Here is a 14,829-nt window from a genome sequence, read left to right as displayed (position 1 = left end):
CTTTATGCTTTGTTTAGGGTGTAAGGAATAATCCAAATTCAAATCAACAGGGATGGTGGCAGGGTGTTCTGAAGGATTTGTCTCTTCATGTCTGAAATTTCCCAACCCTCCAACTGCAAGTGGGGGAACCCAAAACCAAACTCCTGCTAAAGGGAAAATTTTAATTTAGAACATGCACTTACACCCCAGCCTTCATATCCTGCAAATCTGCAATCTCACAGCCCTTTTATTTACATTTTTTCTATCTTTCTCAGAAAAACTACCAAGCTCCTCCCCAGCCAGGCAAGCAGAATAGGGAAGACAGCACACCCCACCCAGGTGAATGCTGAGCATAAATGGTGCTGTGCAGTCCTAAACAGCACTAATGACTGCCCTCAGGAAATGCCAGAGCAGGGGTGAGCACACACCACCTACAAACTGTAGTTAAATTACTCCCAACAGCTCACTGGGCTTCTCTTCTCTCCCTTGGTGTGGGTGCAGCTCCCAAAACCCCTGTGCTGGCTCACTGCACCTGACTTGGAGCTACAATTGCTTGGAGCTGCTTTTTGTTGGTCCTGGAGCATTTTTCTAAGTGCTGGTTGAACATCTCCCCCTCCAAGGGATAAAATGTGTTCCTCATAAGAAGCACACAGAGCATTTCTGCCTGTCTTCAACTCTGTTTGCCATGACCACCTGCCCAGTTGCTTCCTGGTGGTGGCTGAATACTCCTAAAACTACATCTCTGTAAGGAGATGTCCAAGAGACTGCAAAAATTGTTCTCCTAAACAGGATTGCAGGAAGATTTTCTTCCAGTGCTCCCTTTTACTCAGAGTAACTTCAGTTTGGTTTTTGTTTTGGGCGGAGTGTGGATTTTTTTTTTCTCCTTTTCAACTTGGAGAGAGGAATTTTCTCCCAAACAGCAGCCCCCCAGTCAGGCTCAGCACCTTGCCATTGGAGGTGGGTGTCACTGTAGCCCTTTTGTGAATTTACTGAGCTGCCAGCAGAGCCAGTCAGCAAGTTCAGCTAAAGGCCTTCCACGGTGCTCTCTGCATCCAGCCCCGAGATCTGAAGGCACAAATGGGACCAGAAAATCCTGCGCATGTCAAGTTCTTTTCCCTTTCCTGCCAGACACTTCAGTTTACTTTAATTTGAACTTTTTGGGGTGGTCTCGTAGTGGGAAGTTTGATGACAGCCCGAGGTGCACAAAAGACAGGAAAGGAGAGCAGCAGAATTCCAGAAATATTGTCACCACCTAGGGATCTTGATAAATAAACCTCCTTTTTTTGTTGTTTTTTGTTTTTAAATCATTACAGGTGAGATGGAGAAACTGCACAGACAAATCACTGAAAACCCAAAGAATTAATCAGAAGGTGAGATTACACCACACTGTCACTGTAACAAGCACCCAAGCCTTGATTACAGCCTGCCATCAAGAGAACCACAGAATCTGGACAAAAAAAAATATTACAAGAGGCTTAGCATTTAATGCTCTAAAGCACTAAATCCACAGCAAATCCTCCTGAATCTAAATATGCCTAAGACATATTTTAACTTATTTTTTTAAAGTTTTCACAAATGCCATCTTATGCTCCCAAAAAACTAAGCTCCACTGCTACTTTTGCTTTCTCAGTAGTCTGCAAATCAGGTTACAGTCCCATGCCTCGAGTGCCCTTTTGGCACTCCCCAAACCTCTCTCCACTAAACAGTAAGCAAGTAAAAAGTAAGCACTTATTTGGATTTATCTCCCCTTTTAAGCCCAAGTAACCCAAAAGTGTCCAGCAGATTAGAGCTGATAAAAGCAGAATTTTTGGGGGTGATTCAAGAAAGTTTGCCTGGAAATTATGCAAGTTACTGATGGATAATTTTATCACCTAAAACCTTGGGGAGGGTTTTAATAAGAAGAAACACATCCCTCCATATGTGCACATTGGCTCAAACAAAAAAGCCAGTGGCTGCTGTGATCTACCTAACTCTAAGTTTTAATTCTTGGTGGTTTAGATTTAAATTAAGTAGAAGCTTACCCAGTGTGGAAATTAATTACTTTTTCTCCACTGGTGCTTTTTCATTCTCCTAATAGAGTCCACACACATACCTTGGGATTGCTTTCTGGCTTTTTTTCTCCCCGGACTGGTGTGAAAGCTAAACTTGGTCAAAACCACGGCTGTTAATGGGAAAAAACAAAATGCTCCTAGTTTCTCCCATGGAATGGAAGTTTTATCCCGTGGAAAGAGAACAGCCAATAAGAGAGTTCCCACTGCAAATGTGATGGGGCTCCTACAGATTCTGGATGGGAAGAGGATGGTAAATACACCTGGAGCAGCCTTCCATTTCTCTTTCCTTTCCTTCCCAGGCAGGCAGATCCATGGCGGAGCAGCTCCATCCCTGGAAGGAGCAGTGCTCCCAGGGCTGGGGAGAAGCACCCTCGAGGCAAGGCAAACAAGCTCTATCAGTGAGAGTGCACTTGTGCAGATAACTATGCTCCTCCTGCAGCTGGGCTGCTGCTGGAACAGCTCTGGCAGTCACGGGTCACACTCCGGCACGGCACACACAGAGCTGTGCCAGCAGGAGCTCGTCCTGCTGGGTGGGAAACTCCACAGCCACTGCAAAGTTCTGCCTTCTCCATGCTGCAGCCAGGGTGAGTTTGTCCAGAAGGCTGCTGGTGGGGAGTCTCAGACCTGACACATTAGGGACTGGCCCTCCAAGGGTGCCACAAAACTAAACTTTGCACAGGAACACCTATGGGCTGCTTACACTGAGTTTTGTCCTTCAGTTAAATGCACAAATGAAAGGAGAAAGAGCCCCTGTAGGAAGAGATAAAACGGAATAAATTAAATCATGCTGTACTTCAGCACTCAGAGCAGCCCCCGCTTTTAATAGTAAGAAGGGAAGAAAACTGAAAGTGTTTAGCAGGGTTTGTTTAGCAGACAGCAGAGCACTGCAGAATTTCCACTGCTCTGTGAAATCCTACAGGCACACTGCAATGGGGCTTTTGGAGTCACCTCCAGTCACCTCAGGAGGAGATTTGGTGTCTGGGCTGGAGCTCAAACACAAGTTGTGTTTGGGTGAACCGACACGATCCTGCAGGTTGGATCACTGTTCCAGAGTACGGAGCAGTGAGGTGCCAGCAGTGCACGCTATCCATCTGCTCCAGAGCCAAATTCTGCAGTCAGGCTGGAAACACCTCCTTCGGTGGGCAGGGAGCAGGGCTCCATTCAGGACACCGGGTCAGGCTGTGGCACAAAGCAAAATTGAGTGTCCTGCCAGCCTGGATCTGCTGGGAGGCACCACAGCCATGTCCATGGATGCTGCCCTCCGGGACAGGGAGTGTGGCAGGACCATTTCCCCGTTTTTCACAGAAATGAAATCCCTGGCAGGCTGTGCTCCGCCTTCACCAGAGCTCTCTGGCCCTCCAAACCGGGATACAGGATGATACAATGATTCTAGGAATTCCCTGGTTGTGAGGAATAACATGCAATTTTTTTTTTCATTTTAAAAATAAGCATGTTGCCATAATTTTCATTATCAGCCATGTCTACACACCATGAACAACTCCTGGGTGGGTGTTTGCCCCTCTGGGTTAGCTCTGAGTTTTGTGGGGGAGCGTCACATTTTAATTGTAAAAAATTCCCTGCCTAACCAAGGCCGTGTAAAATCTTTATCAGCATGGCAACTCAGGAGAAGTTGTACCTCCCCAAAACAAATACTCAGCCTATTCAAAGTTTCCAAAAGGGCCTGATAAAAGCCACTGGTCTAAAGATTTCCAGAAGGTCAGATAAAATGTGGCGTGGCTGGGAGCAACAGAGCCCTCCACCACCACATTGAGCAGGAGCACTTCAGTTTAACAAGCGAGCCCCAGACTGGAACCGAACGTTCAAGTGCGTGCTTTCATTTGCGAGCACCACGCCTGGGCTGGCAGCCCAGGTTTTACTGCAGGTGACACTCCTGTCACCCTCCTCCTCCCACGGAACTGCTGCGGACCACGGGGAAAAGGTGGCGAGACCAGCATCTCCCCAAAACACCCTAAGCCCTAAAGTACCCTCACCCCAAAGACACCGTCACCCCAAACACGCTGGCGGTCACCCACAGTGCCAGGCCGAGATGCCATCACGGCACGTGGTGGGGATTGGGGCCAAGCCTTGGCCCCGTGGCCGGGATTCGCCCCACGGCCACGCACCACCCTCCAGCCCCGGTCTACTCATGGCTGGGATTAGTCCCGGGGCTGAGGTTCACCTCCAGGCTGGGATTCACCCCATAGCTGGGGCTCATCCCATGGCCGGGATTCACCCCATAGCTGGGGCTCACCCCATGGCCGGGATTCACCCCATAGCTGGGGCTCACCCCATGGCCGGGGTTTACCCCGTGGCCGGGGCTCATCCCACGGCCAGGATCTGCCCCACGGCTGGGGTTCGTCCCACGGCTGGGGCTCACCTCACGACCAGGGTTCACACCGGGGCCCGGCTTCACCCCACGACCGGGATTTGCCCCAGGGCCACGGCTCACCCCACGGCCGGGATCCGTCCCCCCGTGCCGGGAATCGGCCCCACGAGTACGGCTCTCCCCACGGCCGCCCCCCGCGGCTCCGAGGCGAGCGCGGCATCCCCTCGGGCAGCTCCGGCTCCGGCCGCAGCGCGGCCGCGGCCTCCGGGGCTGCTCGGCGGTGCCGATCGCCATCTCCCCGCGGCGGGGGCTGCGCCCGCACCCCCCGCACCCGCGGCCCGGCCGCGCCGCTGCCGGCGGGGCCCGACATGGCGGCGGGGCCGCTCCCGCCCGCTCTCACCTGCATGCGGCGCGGCGGGGCGGCGGGGCCGGCGGCGGCGCGGCGGGGCGGGCGCACACGACATGCGGGCGGCGGCCCGCGGGCAGCGGGGACGGAGCCGCGGGGCCCGGGCGGCAGCGGCAGCGGCGGAGGCGAGGAGGAGGAAGGAGAGGAGGAGGAGCGGCGGCCGGGCCGCGCAGGGCGGAGGAGACGGGGGCGGGCGCGGGGAGGCGGCGGCGGGCGGTGCCGGGGCCGCGGCGGGGGGAGCGCGGGCACTCGCGGGGCCGTGTCAGCGATCACGGAGCGGCTCCGGCGGGGGCACGAAGGAACCCGCCGCCCCCTTTACCCCCTCCTTTCTCCCTGCTGTTCCCCCCTCGGTTTCACAGCCGCGGTGGAAGAAGGAAGGGACGCCTGGGAATGCGGGGCGAACGGTGGGGATTTGAGTGTGCGGGCATCTGCTCGGTGTCTGACCCCTCTGTTTCTCCTCCTCCAAGCAGTGGGGTTTTATTGGGCGCCCAAGTGTCGGTGGCACGGATCCTCGTGGGCAGCCGGAGCAGGGAAGTGCAGGTAAAAAAAAAAAATAATTAGAAAGCACCAGGGAGTATCTGAGGAAGCAACAAGCGGTTGGGGGGAGCACAGGGAGGGACAAGAGATCAGGCTCTGGGGCTTTTAATTGGAATTTGCTTTCTGCTGCAGCTGCCCGAGGTGATGGTGGACCCAAGAAGTTCATTGATGGCCGGAGAGGGGGAAGGGCCTCAGCGATGGATCAGGGGCTGTTGGTAGGAAACAGACTTTGGGGAGAGTGAGGTGTTGGGGATGGGTGAGCATTATCTGCGAGCCCGTGTTTCTCCAGAAATCCGTGCTCCATCCATGCTCCAGGCAGAGACCTGCTGGGTAAAAGGCCAGAGGCTCACAGGGGACTGAGGGACAGGGGACAATGCCAAGTGCCTGTCCAAAATAATTTAATTTTACCCCTGGAGCCTTAAAAAATGGCTGTCACTCCTCAGCTGAGGCATTTTAGCCGAGGAGGGTTCCTTTTCCTCCTGTCACCCTCCCTCCTCCCCATGTCCATCCTTTCCCAGGACACTGAGCCAGGTGTTGGATTGGATGAACACAGTTTTGTTACAGTTTGTTTTACACAGCCACCCTTGTCTGGTTTAATAATCCTTGCGCACAGATCCATTGGGGAGTTTTAGGCAGCCACATATTCCTGATGTAAAAACACTTGGACACACACTGATTGGGGAAGACTAGGGGGTTGGAATGTTTTTAATCAAAAGCACATCAGTGTGGAATAGAAGCCCCCTTTAACCCTTACAGTTTGTGGTGTGGATCTGAACAGCTCAGGAGATGCAAGTGGATGTTTGTAAGTGGATGCTGCTCCAGGACAGTGAATTAGGTGTCTCTTTTCCCACCCAATCCACAAGGGAGTAGGGGTGAGATGGCAGCCACAAAATCTCTTTTTGGAATTACACGTGGCTTGCAGCAGGCAATGTTCTCGCACACAGCCGTGGCTGAACAGGTGTCAACGCCCCCATGGCTGAGGGCCGCGGCTCTGACTGCCCTCAGGAGCTGCCGCCATGTTGCTTCAGGGAAGGGGGACCAGTTCGGCCAGCAGCGCTACGAGATAACCCCGGGTTCGCCCTGAGGCCCCTCTGAGGCCGCTGAAGAAGCGAGCTGGAGGCTTTTGACCAGCCCTGGGCAATGGGCACCTTTCTCGGGGCAGCGGAACCCGCGCACCCGCGGAACGGCAGGCCCGGGCGCGGCGGGTTGGGGGGACGGCGCTAGATGGCACACCCCTAAAGAACCCGGGCCTGCGGGCCGCCGGAACGCTTCTTTTCGGCCCCGGGGAGAGAGTTCCGCAGGGAACAGTTCCGGTGGCGCACCAGGGCGGCTCGGCAAAATGGCGGCGCCCAGCGCCTTCTGTCTGTGGCGAGGTGAGGGGGCCGCGCTGAGGTAGCTGCGGGCGCTGCCGCGCTCTGCCGCGGCCCTGAGGGGCTGCAGGGAGGCCTGTCCGGGCGGGTCCGGGGTGCGGGCCGCCGCGGCGCATGTCTGAGGTGATGTTTGCTCTCTCCCTGCAGCGCTGGCCCCGCGGTGCGGCTGGGTCCTTCCTGGGCTGGAGCAGCGCCTCGCCGTCCCCGCCGCGGTGAGCCCCGCCACCGCCCGGCCCTACGCGGCCGCAGCAGCCAAGTGAGAGCGGGTCCGGCGTCCCGGGAGGTGTTGGGGGGTGTTTGGCGCGTTTGGTGTCCGGCGCGTTTGGTGTCCGCAGGGCTGGTCCGACAGCCAGCTGACCCTCAGAGGCTCCCGGAGAACAGCCTGCACTCGCAGGGAGTGTTTTCTGTGCTGATGGCACAGGGAAAGCTTGAGGCTGTGGTTTTGGGCTGTGCTTTTGCGGGGTGTAACAGGGTTGCATGTCAGAGTGAAAGCTGGTGAGCTTCTGGAGTTGGTTTGAAACCCTTCCCGTCTTTTAATTGGCTTTTCATTGTTTAGTTTGCCATCTCTATAATAACACAGTGTGGCTGGGAGAAGCAAGAGTAGACAGGAGAATCAAGCGTTCTCAAGTGCTGCAGACTCTTTACAGAGGGATGGAGGGTCCAGTTATTATTTTAATATTGTTTTCCTTACCTGGAGACCCTCTGAAAATAGGGAGGAAAATGAGAATTGGGTGTTCAACTGAATGCAAAATGCCATGGAAGAGGAAGGAGAAAATCTTGCTTTATAAAATCAGAGTGCTGTGAAAATAAGATAACTGATGACCTCACGACGTGCCTGGGGTTTTTTTTTGGTCTTAGAGCTGCCAAAAAAGATGCCAAGAGGAGCAGGCAGGAGAAGGCGAAGGAGGCGGCCAAGGAGAAGCCCCTCCCTCGGAGGCGGCCGCTGATGAGCAAGCCCGTGGACGACGTGTACCTGACGTGGCTCTACACGAGACCCTCCTATGGGCTGGAGCAGGCCGTGGGCATGCTCAAGAGGTTCCAGGAGCTGGACTTCACCCACCCCAAGCAGTTTGTGTACATCAATGTCTTCCTGGACATGGCGCTGCAGAAGAAGGTGGGGAGGCAGTTCTGGCACTCCTGAAGGCTTTGGGGCTGCTCAGACTGAGGGCAATCCTTCACCTTTGTTTGCATTTTCTTTTTTTCGTTTTTAGGGGACCAACTCCATGTGGTGATGTAATTTACACTCAAGTCATAATTTCTGTTTGTTTGCTTTAATATTTTTTTTATTCCTTTGCCAGAAAAAAGTGGATCCTTTTTCCAGCGGTGTTGCTCTCCCCCATCGCTTTACGGATGAGGTGAACAAGGTCTTGGTGTTCACAGAGGTGGGTGAGCCAGAATTCTTTAATTTTCATGGGGTTTTGATGCTCACAGAAGTGGGTGAACCAGAATTCCTTCGTATTCATGGGGTTTTGGTGTTCCCAGAGGTAGGTGAGGCAGGGTTCCTTCATTTTCATGGGTTTCTGTGCTCACAGAAGTGGGTGAGCCAGAATTCCATAATTTTCACAGGGTTTTGTGCTCACAGAGGTGTTTAAGCCAGGGTTCCTGTGTTTTCATGGGGTTTTGGTGCTCACAGAGGTGGGTGAGCCAGGGTTCCTGTGCTTTAATGGGATTTTTGGTGTTCACAGAGGCGGGTGAGGCAGATTTCCTTCGTTTCCATGGGTTTTGGTGTTCAGCACACTCTTGCAGCTGTTCTTTGGCAGTTAATCATTTTACCTCTGTGAGATGATCCCAGAGGGCTGCCATGGGTTTATTTGGTGGCTCTTTGGACTGAATTCTTTGGAATTCTCTCCCTGAGCTCCACTGGCAGCAGACCAGCAGCAGCCTAATTGGCAGTCCAGCTGTTTTTAATTAATTTTTTCTCTCAACAGAATGAGCAGGAAGCTGAGGTAGCTCGAGAGCATGGGGCTGCCATTGTGGGAGGAGTTGAATTAATCAAATGGGTATGTATTTTTCTTAAAGAATTACATAAAAATCCTAATTTAAATTGGAGACTGGAGGGGAGGAAGCATGATGTCCAGTGAGCTCTGGACTGGGAGGCAGCAGGCAGGGAGATGTGTTTCTGTGCTTGTACCCTTTTATAAACCAGCTTGAATGCAAGGAGTGGAACTGTGCTTGTTGCAGATCCTGGAGGATGAAATCCAGGCTGATTTCTACGTGGCTGTCCCTGCCATCATCCCCAAGTTAATCCCCCTGAGGAACAAGCTGAAAAAGAAGTACCCCAGCACCAGGAGAAGTAAGGAGCAGTTCTTGCTTACAACTGTTAGCAGTTCCTGAGGGAGCTGGAGCCCTGGGGGTGTCCCTGGAATGGTTTTTGTCAGGATGTGAGGTTACTTTGGGAGTTAGGTTGAGGCTGCACCACTTGTCTTAGTCAAGGGAACTTTAGGGATCTGTTTTTTCCTGCAACAGGCAAACCTGGGATAAGAACCCAGATGCATTTGGCTGCTAGGTGCCCTTATGCTTATTAATCCTGCTGAGTGGGGAAGGAGGGAACAGATTGTTTCTGTGATCTCCGTGAGGGCACCATTGTCCTGTCTGTGAAACTGCATTTTGGACTGGTGTTTGCTTTAATTAACAGATTGAATGATCTCTTTCCTGGTGTCACACCCATCTGTGCCAATAAGCATTGCTCAGACAGCTTCTTTTATTTTGTTTTTTAACAGATTCCCTGGGCAGTGACATTCCCAAAATGGTGCAGTTCTTCAGGGAATGTCACGAGTACTCGGTGGAGGACGAGAGTGTCATCAAGACAAGGATAGCCAGAGTAAGTTGTGTGTAGAGCTCTTACATTTTCTGCCCTGAGCAGAACTGTAGTATTCAAAGAGGGGAAAAAACCATCTCGTCAACTTCTTTCTCAAAGTTTTTCACCATTTTTTCACTAACCTCTGGAGAAAATACAACTCTTTGTTGTGTGGCGTCTTCAGCTGGTTTTAAACTTTTTGGGTTGTTGTTTTTTGGGGTTTTTTTTGTAAGGAATAAACTATGGGTTTGTAAGTCCATGGTCAAGATGCAGGAGAGTCAAAAAGTCTTTGCTTTAACCAAATAATTAAAGACTTCTAATTTTGATAAGTGTAGTTCTGGACTAGAGTAGGAAGCAAGAACTGTTTGTGTTACCTGAAATAGAACATTAATTTTGGCTTATTTATTCATTTTTTGTGCCCTAAGCTCTGGTGGTTTTTTTTGTTTTCCTTCTGGTTTTCATCTTTGTAATCCTGCCTGATGTTTGGTGTTGCTCTAAGTGAGGGTGGTACAGGCAAGAAGGGTAGGAAATGCCTGAAGCTTTGCCTGGCAGTGCTGGAGACAGATGAGTTTATTAATTCTCATTAGCTGCTCTGAGCTGTGCATGGGCATTCCAGGGGCTTCCTTGCCTGTATTTTTGTGTGTAGCTGGAATTCTGGACCTTGCTGTTGGAGGAGTCTGACTTAGTTAAGAAATAAGAAGGGAACTAAAGGATTTACTGTGGGAAGCTGCTTTGGAAGCTGGCATCTTCATTTGGGAGCTATTTTGGAGTGCTTGGAACCCTCTGAGTATGACCTGTCCTTGTCATGGAGCTGATGAGTTGGTTCTTTTGATGGATTTCATTCTGTTCAAGCTCCTGATGCCTCCAGTTCTAGGTGCTGATGCATTTTGTGGCCTTTGACAGCTCCTTCATTTTAATGAGGTTTTTGCAGAAGCACTTGTGTATATGTTGTTTTTTTAAGAGTTTTCAGCCCTTAAAGCTAGGTTGTTACGCAGCCCTGGGAATTTTGTGTCCTGAGTGGAACTAGGGAGAAGAGTGAGCAAATCAGCATTTGGATAAGGCTGTTAATGAGATTTGTCACTCCTTCACAGGGAACACACACAAAGGAAACCTACCCAAATGTAGAATAAACATCAACACCAGTGCTTTCAGATCCATTCACCTGGGCTCCAGGCATCATCACCATGACTAACTTGGCATTGTCCTTTTGCAGCTGGATATGCCCACTGAGCACATCATTGCCAACCTGAAAACAATTATCCAGGATATCTGCACCTTCAAGCCATCCAATTTTGGTAAGGTTTGTTCAGGATGCAGCAAACCCAAGTGGGAGATGAGTGTTCTTTACTGGGTAGTCATGCAGTTACCTTGCTGCTCTCCAAGTATCTCTAAAATTCCTGCTCCTCCAAGGCAAAAGTTGATTCTTTGTTTCCTTTTTTTTTTTTAATTTAATTCCTTAGCCGAAGGAATAATCAAGTCAGCTTTAAGCAGAGGGCATCTGCTTAGCTGGAGAGGAAATGGTGATTCATGAAATAATTTTAGGCAAGGAGCTTTTGTGTAAGCTAAAATCCCATTTTTTTTGTGTTGATACTTGCTTAATGTCTGCCAGAAGAATGATCTTGCTTCTCTCCCAGTGATGCTGCTCACAGTAGCTGCAGAGACCAGACCATAAAAAGCCTTGAGAAGCCCAAATAAAAACTATAAGGGGTTGCCTGACTTGAAATATAAAGTAGGTGCAGAAGGGAATGCTTTGGTTTTATTATTTTTTAAATGAATTTAAATTGATGTACATCAGCCCAGTTTAGTGAGGATTAGCTTTTCTGCTCTGAGCAGCTTTTCTACTGATTTGGAGTGTTAAGCCTGATTCTGGTGGTGTTCGTTTACTGCCTTGATGGCAAGGGGTGGAGTGACCAGTTGGGTGGTGCCTCTTGTGTTCCTAGATCCCATTGTGCAGAGGCTGGTTATCAGATCCTCCACCAGTGAAGGCTTGCTGCTGAACCTCGATGGAATCCTACCTCAGGTGGAGAAAGCAGAGGAAAAAGAAGAAGAAGAAGAAGATGCAGCTGATAAGGATGAGCAAAAACCTGTCCAGGAATCCATTAGTACCTGATGTCTTCTCCTTGTGGGCATGGTGCTCCAGCTGGAGAAGCAGATGTGAAGTATCACTCAAATCATGCTCTGTGAGACCAAAAAATAAATGCAGCTTGTGGATTTCATGTCTAAATTGGGTGTGACGTTGTCATGAGCAGGAGCCTGTTGTCAGAACCCAGCAAATGTTTTCCCCTAAGGAAGAATCTGACGTGTTTTGTGAGGGGAGTGAGCATGCACCTTGCTCCCATGTTTTCTGGAATACCAGCTGCGGACCCGGCTCTTTCCCGCTATTTTCCGCTTTCTTTCCAGGAGGTGGCGCTCCCGCCCTTCCCTCCTGTGCAGGCGTTGGAATTTCCTGGAATTTCTCCTGAAGTATTTTTTTTGGGCGGGTTCTGTTGCTGAACACGCGTTCTTAAAGCTGCACCCCGAAATGTAAGATGGTCCCAGAAAGGATTGGCTGTTTACCACAGGGATGAGCTAGTCCAGATCTGGAAAGGTTTAAATCATTCCTATTACTGGATGTAGGCCTCCTTTTTCCAAGAGCTTACTGGGATCTGGCTGCACGGGAGTTCCTTTAGCTCTCATCAGAAGCATTTGGCTGCTGTCAGTCAGGGTGACCAATTCCTGCCAGGCCACGCTCATTATTTTTGGTTGTGTGGGGTGCTTTGCTCAGAGTTTGATCCAAAAATTCCCTTTGAGGAGTGTATAGGAAGGTTTCACACTGACTTAATAGACTTTGCATGTTGCAAGTGGGAAAAGCAATGCCACTGCACTGGGATATCTTTATTGCTTAGGAATTACATATGTAAGGGATATTATGAGGCATTCCAGTGGTTGTGTGTTGTTTGTGACCCAAAATTTGAATGTGAGTTACCTGTTGGTGTAGAAAAGCAAAGCCTGTGGTATTATCTGAATAGATTTCTCTTTTCTCTGTTCTTCTGGCTTATTTCCAAGACTTCATTTGTCCATTTTGGGAAAAGATAAAAGGCCTGCCGTCTTTGATGGGTGGATTTAAAAAAAAAAGTGATGCTTAAGCATAAATGCCCAGGTGAGCTTAAATCAGAAGCTCTCAGACTGCTGAGTGTGCTCTCAGAGAATGAAAGCATGGAATAACAAAGGTTCCTGCAGGGATCTGCACTTGGAAAATCCCAGATTTCCCAAGCAATCTGGGCCTCTGGAGGTCAGGTGGGCAAGAGAAGGAGCTGGTGGGCTCAGCAAGTTTTCAGGTGCAGTTCTGAACTTGTGCTACTGATTGCTGAAGGAGTAATGCCCCTGGTGTGTGCCGTGCTGAAACAGTGCCATACAAGCTGTTGAGTGCCTCGGGACTTCTTTTTATCCTGGAATGCTGGATTGGCACAGGGAGGGGAGAGATGGAAGGGATGATCAACATGAGATGGTTCCTCTGTAATGAGCAGAGTCCCCAGCCAGGCAGAGTGGGACTTGTACATGTGGTTCTTGGGCCAAGGTGCCTTAGAAATCCCTTTATTGTCACACTGAGCACGACTGCAGTGGCACTGCTGGCTTCTGGAAGTGACTGTGGGATGGAGGGAGGCAGTGCTGCAGCACCTTTAGCATCTGCAGGCAGATGATGTATGATGGCTTTTAGGTTTGTTTTATCTGGACCTGCTGTTAGTTTAACTAAGGAGAAGAGCTGGGATTCAAGCTTAGTGAAACAGAAACATTTGCCCAAAGAAGGAAGAAGTTGTCCTGGGAGCCTGTGTGCAGCTGTGAGGAGTGCAGGGCTGACACTCAGCCTCAACCTGGACTTGTAGGGAATTTGTGGCACTCCAAAAAACCTGGAATCCCTGTGGGTCAAGCTGAGTTCATGGGAGTTGTGCCACGGCTGGAGGAGCAGGGCAGGGATGTTCCAGCTGCCACCAGGGCTGACAGGTTTTTAGTGCTGAGATGGGTGTTCTGAGTGATTAAATAGGATTTTGTTATCCATGTTCTGCAATACCACTGGTCTTGCCAGACTCTGGGAGAGAGGCTAATGCTGTAGCCAAAACTCTGTCCATGTGGGAATAGTTGGATTGACTGAAATAGGACAGAGGAGGGAAAAAAGCTTTTGAGGCTGACAGAAAACACTGTTAAGGATAAACATAATTCTCCAAGCAGTTATTTCTGTCAATACCTCAGCTTGCAGGTGTCTAGAGGCTTCATCCCACCAGGACACGAAGGCAGAAGTGTCAGCATGTCTCCTGCTTGAAAAACAAGAGGAAAATGCCAGTCTTCCAAAATTGCCAGGTACTGGGAGATGCTGGGTGAAGGTCACACGTGGTGACACTGCCATGCCACGTTGTTTTTGTGGGCTAATCTCATGGATTTTAAAAAGGATTATTAATAAAATTGTAAAAAACCCAGTTAAAAGCTGGAAAAACATTTAAGTGTCAGGGATTCTGGAAGTGGGGAATGCACATGACGACAACTTCACTTGCCAGAGATGGATCCTTCTCAGAGCCATGTTTGTCCAGCTGTTCTGTGCAAGTCTGAGCCAGCACATGGCCAGCTCTGTGGGAACACAAGGTATGTCTGGCTCCAATCTCTTCAGCCAGGGATTTGCCAAGTGGAGGAATGGCTCTTTCACACCAACTTGCAGAAAACTGACCTCTGCCTAGAGATTTGGTAAAAGGGAGGCTAAAAGTGGTTAATTTCTACAACCCCAGTGACTTTTTGTGCCACTATTTCAAAGATCTGTGGCAGCAGCTGACAGCTGCATCAGTGCTTTGCAAGTTGTACCCTTCAAGCTTTCAGCCTTTGAACTATCTCATATTTCTCCTGAGAGAGTCTGAAGCTTATTTGATAATTTTATTTGCTGCTAATGTGTAAGTAGACTCAAAACAGAAATGCTGCTTTTGTGTTCAATAGGATGTGAAAGACAAAACTTAAGCAAACTTTGAATTTGTGAAAATTTCGAGTCTTTTGCATTGAGTGTTAAACTTAAGAAATGCTGGAAATGAGTGTTTGCTAGAGGGAAAATCTGAAAAATCTAAGTTATGGGTCTGGAGCTCTCCTGACTTTTAAGAGGGTCTTTGGAGAAGTGTTCTGGGAAAAGCAGGAAGGAAGGTAGGAGAAATAGGGAGCAGTAAGCAGTAGCTGAACTAGGGAAACAAGTTGTCAAAGCCTAAAGATTAAGAACAAAAATGGTTAAAAATGGACTGGACACATTTATATGAAATTATTGAACTCTATTCTTGGCTTTAATTATTTTCACCTGTTCTATATGAAGTTGTTGAACACGCTATGTGCTTGATTTTAATTATTTGCACCTGTTC

At 49.8% G+C, this 14,829-nt stretch overlaps 2 protein-coding genes across 4 annotated transcripts in view; one reads left to right on the top strand and one right to left on the bottom strand.

Moving 5' to 3' along the window:
• The window catches only part of CNOT6L (CCR4-NOT transcription complex subunit 6 like), a 19,369-nt gene extending 14,479 nt beyond the window's left edge, over nucleotides 1–4,890 (bottom strand). The window contains exon 1 of the mRNA XM_054632597.2: nucleotides 4,757–4,890. The gene's annotated coding sequence lies outside the window, so the exon portion shown is untranslated. The remainder of the gene's footprint in view (nucleotides 1–4,756) is intronic.
• On the top strand, nucleotides 4,790–14,829 carry MRPL1 (mitochondrial ribosomal protein L1). 3 transcript variants are annotated; one of them, XM_077176822.1, is made up of 12 exons: nucleotides 4,790–4,887; nucleotides 5,233–5,302; nucleotides 5,432–5,514; nucleotides 6,244–6,672; nucleotides 6,817–6,925; nucleotides 7,528–7,783; nucleotides 7,968–8,051; nucleotides 8,598–8,669; nucleotides 8,851–8,962; nucleotides 9,390–9,490; nucleotides 10,680–10,761; nucleotides 11,407–14,829. In XM_077176822.1, exons 4-12 carry the CDS (start codon nucleotides 6,639–6,641, stop codon nucleotides 11,574–11,576), a joined length of 1,020 nt encoding a protein of 339 aa, XP_077032937.1. In that variant the 5' UTR covers nucleotides 4,790–4,887; nucleotides 5,233–5,302; nucleotides 5,432–5,514; nucleotides 6,244–6,638; the 3' UTR covers nucleotides 11,577–14,829. The 3 variants fall into 3 exon arrangements, with proteins under 3 accessions (XP_077032937.1, XP_077032936.1, XP_054489406.1); XM_077176821.1 differs by lacking the exon at nucleotides 4,790–4,887 and having other exon boundaries at nucleotides 4,953–5,302; nucleotides 6,305–6,672; XM_054633431.2 differs by lacking the exon at nucleotides 4,790–4,887 and having other exon boundaries at nucleotides 4,953–5,302.

The sequence above is a fragment of the Agelaius phoeniceus genome, chromosome 4, assembly GCF_051311805.1.
Source record: "Agelaius phoeniceus isolate bAgePho1 chromosome 4, bAgePho1.hap1, whole genome shotgun sequence".
Taxonomy (NCBI): Eukaryota; Metazoa; Chordata; class Aves; order Passeriformes; family Icteridae; genus Agelaius; species Agelaius phoeniceus.
Note: the sequence above shows the minus strand (reverse complement) of the source record. Positions and strands in the feature narration are given on the sequence as shown.

What these genes read in the sequence shown, in the direction of transcription:
- MRPL1 (XM_077176822.1), top strand. Translation starts at nt 6,639, where the DNA reads ATGGCGGCGCCCAGCGCCTTCTGTCTGTGGCGAG. An exon ending in TACGCGGCCGCAGCAGCCAA is followed by an intron (nt 6,926 to 7,527) that starts GTGAGAGCGGGT and finishes TTTTGGTCTTAG; the next exon opens with AGCTGCCAAAAAAGATGCCA. An exon ending in ACATGGCGCTGCAGAAGAAG is followed by an intron (nt 7,784 to 7,967) that starts GTGGGGAGGCAG and finishes TTCCTTTGCCAG; the next exon opens with AAAAAAGTGGATCCTTTTTC.